We start from the raw sequence: 3,736 nt of genomic DNA, 5'->3' as shown, positions 1-3,736 counted from the left end.
TAAATACTATTTCCTCTGGCTCATCAAATAATAAATGATGCTCTTGCTGAAGATGCTGCACCAAATGTTCATTTTTCTGGTACGAGTTATTGCAGTTTGATTCTAAACATTTATAGTTCCAAACTGACTTGTCATATGAAACTGTACTTCCATCTGAACCATGAACTACTCGGCAGTGCCGGTTTAAATTAGATTGCTTGAAAAATACTGATTCAAACAAAACACGTAACCCCCATTTTATTTCCGTAAAGTGAAATAAAATGAATAATTTGTGAAAAAATCTGCGGAAGACTGCACACTACGCAAACACCCATCGATTTGACGATTTACCGCGAACTGCCAAACCTGACTTAAGGCTAAGCTAGTTGTCTTCATCTATGAGGCTAAGTAACAGACAGGTAACAAGCTCTCTAGACCCCTGGGTCCTTAAAGGTACGRCAGAGTGGTGGATAAAGGTGGAAGGGTTCAACCAAAGAATTGATTGAAATGGTTRATTGGGTGGTGGAATGGAAGAGATGGTGGTGGTGTTTYGTACATTTTTTTCATTCATATATTTAGTTAGTTATAACGAAMTAAAAACTACGACTATTTTCAGGTGTGGGCTTCCTCGAAATGAGAACCTTCGAAATCTTTGGGTCAGGCSMATTGGTTGTGAGYACGTATTGGCAAAATCGGCAGTTTATAGTCCAAATGCAATATTTATTTGTACTAGCCATTTKGCTGRTGTGTGCTTCAATGGCAACGGTATTTTACTGCGGAATTGTCTTCCAACARAGGGCCTACCASGTATGTTTAAAAATTACTACCGTATAAATTGTTCACCCTACATACCACATATATTTCGAAGGTTTTAAAGATGAAGGTTCTCTGGAAGAAAATTTCTTCCGAGGAAGCTACAGATTGGCGAACGTGGCGACCCCAGAAAAAAATATTCCRGCTCAATCAGACACGACCTTCACCAAAACGAGTCCGATTGAGTCGGTTATTAAGCCTACAAAGGTATATCCTGGGAAAAGACGTTTGGTTCAACCAACTGAAAACATATGTAAGTAAATATACTTAATAAAATACGATAAATAAGGTCGTGAGATGTAAATTGAACAACAAATTTTTAGGCTCCGAATACGCTTTTCCCAGGGAGAGCAGCTCACTGGAAGTTAAGGATTTTTTTATTGAAAATAAATTGAAAGGTGCGTTTGTATTGATATGAAGTTAATTTAATTAATAATTTATATTATATGTACATAGAGAGCAAAGGGGTTCGTGACGGCGTGTCAACCTGTAGGACCTCGAAAGTTGCACGAAGTGCTACAGTTCAGTGTAAGTACATATTATACATATGCTAGCTTTATATACCAATAATAAGGAAAAACCCTTAGGATGGTGTAAAAAGCTAACATTAATAATCTACAATTATTAGGTGTACTAACGTTTGTTTTTTCTTTCTAGGTAGAAGGCTGAATTTAAAATCTTTAGGTGTTACACAGCAGAAGACATTGTCGAAACAGAGTCAAATTTTGTATGAGGGCGTAAAAAAATTAAAGAAGGCCTTACATCGCCAGATGAGGAATAATGAGGTACTGAAATTAAATAAATCTAGATCCGCCCTTCTACGCAATTTGACGAATGTCAATGAATTTACAAGAAATTTTATTTTGTCTCAAAATAGAAATCAAAAGTTGAAACCCCGCGGTAGAAGGTTTTCACTTGACGATAAAATTTTTGCTTTGTCAATATACAAGCAAAGCGGAAAGGGTTACCGATTCTTGTCTAAAATTTTTAGTTTACCTTCTCGTAAAACGCTTGTAAAGGTTCTACAACATATACCTTTTCATACTGGAATTAATAACCATGTATTCCAGCATTTAAAGGTACGAGTGAGTAAACTACCATTGTTAGACAGGCATTGTGTGCTCATGTTTGACGAAATCGCGTTGCAACTTGGTCTTCAATATAATTAAAAACTGTGTAGATGGATTTGTAGATCTAGGTGGAGCGGATGGAAGACCGAAATTTGCAGATCATGCATTAGTTTTTCTTTTAAAGGGCATTTGCAAAAAGTGGAAGCAACCAATTGGTTTCACTTTTTGCAGATTTATTGAATTTAATTAAATCTGTAGTTCGCAAGGTTCGTGAAACAGGTTTGTCAATAGTGGCAACTGTTTCCGACCAAGGAGCGACTAATGCAGCTGCAATTAGGTTGCTTGTTAAACTCAATGTCATTTTCCAACTCCACTTGTTTTTACGTTGCGTGGCTTCTTATACATCTGGAATGATCTAAGAGGCAAAAACTTTAAGTATATTGCCCCTAGACCATTCAACCAAGATCTTGTGGAAAATTTTTTCACTTGTATAAGAAGCCATGGTGCGAGAAGCGCCCGTCCTAATTGTTCCGCATTTATGTCTTCCGCCAAATCCCTCCTTATAAATGGTTTTGTGTCATCACATTGTCTTGGGACAAATTGTGAGCCGGACGAATCAACAGGAGTTCTAGCGAATTTGAAATCTTTTATTGAGACCCGCAACGCGCCACTTTCTGCTGAACATTTGCGAGTTCCGGTGGCAACTTACTCAACACCGRAAGGCCTCGTTTGCAAMAAYCCCCTCGATTTYGCCAYTCCGTATGTTGCTGGGGTTGTTGCAAGAAAAATTTTATCCCAAGTGGAATGCAACAACTGTCGCAAAATAATAGAGTCGTTGAGATGAGCCTCATAATATACTCATAAAACATCGCGAATATATTATGAGGGAAAGACATCTGATCTATCTGTCCACTAAATTTTTTACAGCCTGTATACATATAGCTAATGTTATTTTCTTCCTGCTTCCTAAATTCATAACATCTTATGGAATCAGGAAGAAAATTATTGATCATTTGTGCACAGAAGAGGATATTGGGTATGTATTCTGTGCTGAACATCAAGCGAATACATACCTAATGTACAAAGTGTGCACACATGTCATTCTATTTGGCTATATGTCTAAGGTTAATAGAATTTTAAGTGGACGAGACTTTCATCATAAAGACGACGACCAACTAACTCGATTAGCGTTTCGCAAGTTTTCTACGAAAAGAGGTTATTAGTGGACCTAGGCCCTAACCTAGGCTAAGTGGCCAATATTTGATCAATAATGGTTATTAACTCAAAAACTTTACACATTATATGATGATATTTTGTTAAAATGTTATTATGTTCTCTTAAGAAACATGCCCGTTTATTACTGGAAAACTAATTGTTTCAATAAACCTACGTGAAATAACAGCTTTATAATTAACGATCTTTCAGTTTGAATTTGATCTTTAAGAAATGAAAAGATTTTATTACCAAAATCATATTTTTCTATTAAGATACATAAAGGTAAACTAATCCGTCTGTTTAATCTGAGATTTATACCACATTAAAAATATTAAGATTTTAATTTAAACTGTTTCTGCAAGTGGCGCACGCTTGCCCATTACCTAATGACGTTCAATATAGTTAAATACGAAAAACGCAACAACAAATCACTGGTTATAATCACAGTTTATATAATGTTAATGACGTATCTAGTTCTAGTCAAGACCACAGAACATCTCACTGGGGGATGGGGAATGTTTTGTGCTGGCCCAAGTTAGATCGTATAAACTGTAACTATCCTTTTTTAGTGTAAAATGGGCTTACATGTTTTTGTTAATTACCTCTTTTTGTAGAAAATAATCGAGTCTAGATACTTTATTTTGTGACTTCAGTTGTCT

At 36.1% G+C, this 3,736-nt stretch overlaps 1 protein-coding gene across 1 annotated transcript; it reads left to right on the top strand.

The window, feature by feature from the left end:
• Nucleotides 1–486: 486 nt before the first annotated feature.
• Nucleotides 487–2,599, top strand: LOC125502916. The gene is made up of 6 exons (XM_048662395.1): nt 487–518; nt 596–786; nt 848–1,045; nt 1,116–1,190; nt 1,249–1,320; nt 1,450–2,599. The coding sequence occupies exons 1-6, from the start codon at nt 487–489 to the stop codon at nt 1,959–1,961; spliced, it is 1,080 nt and encodes a 359-aa protein (XP_048518352.1). The 3' UTR covers nt 1,962–2,599.
• Nucleotides 2,600–3,736: the final 1,137 nt, after the last annotated feature.

This window comes from Dendroctonus ponderosae, unplaced genomic scaffold, assembly GCF_020466585.1.
Source record: "Dendroctonus ponderosae isolate FM_Combo_2020 unplaced genomic scaffold, Dpon_F_20191213v2 Dpon_F_20191213_1076, whole genome shotgun sequence".
Classification (NCBI taxonomy): Eukaryota; Metazoa; Arthropoda; class Insecta; order Coleoptera; family Curculionidae; genus Dendroctonus; species Dendroctonus ponderosae.
The sequence above is the reverse complement of the archived record's forward strand: the minus strand, read 5'-3'. Positions and strand labels throughout refer to the sequence as shown.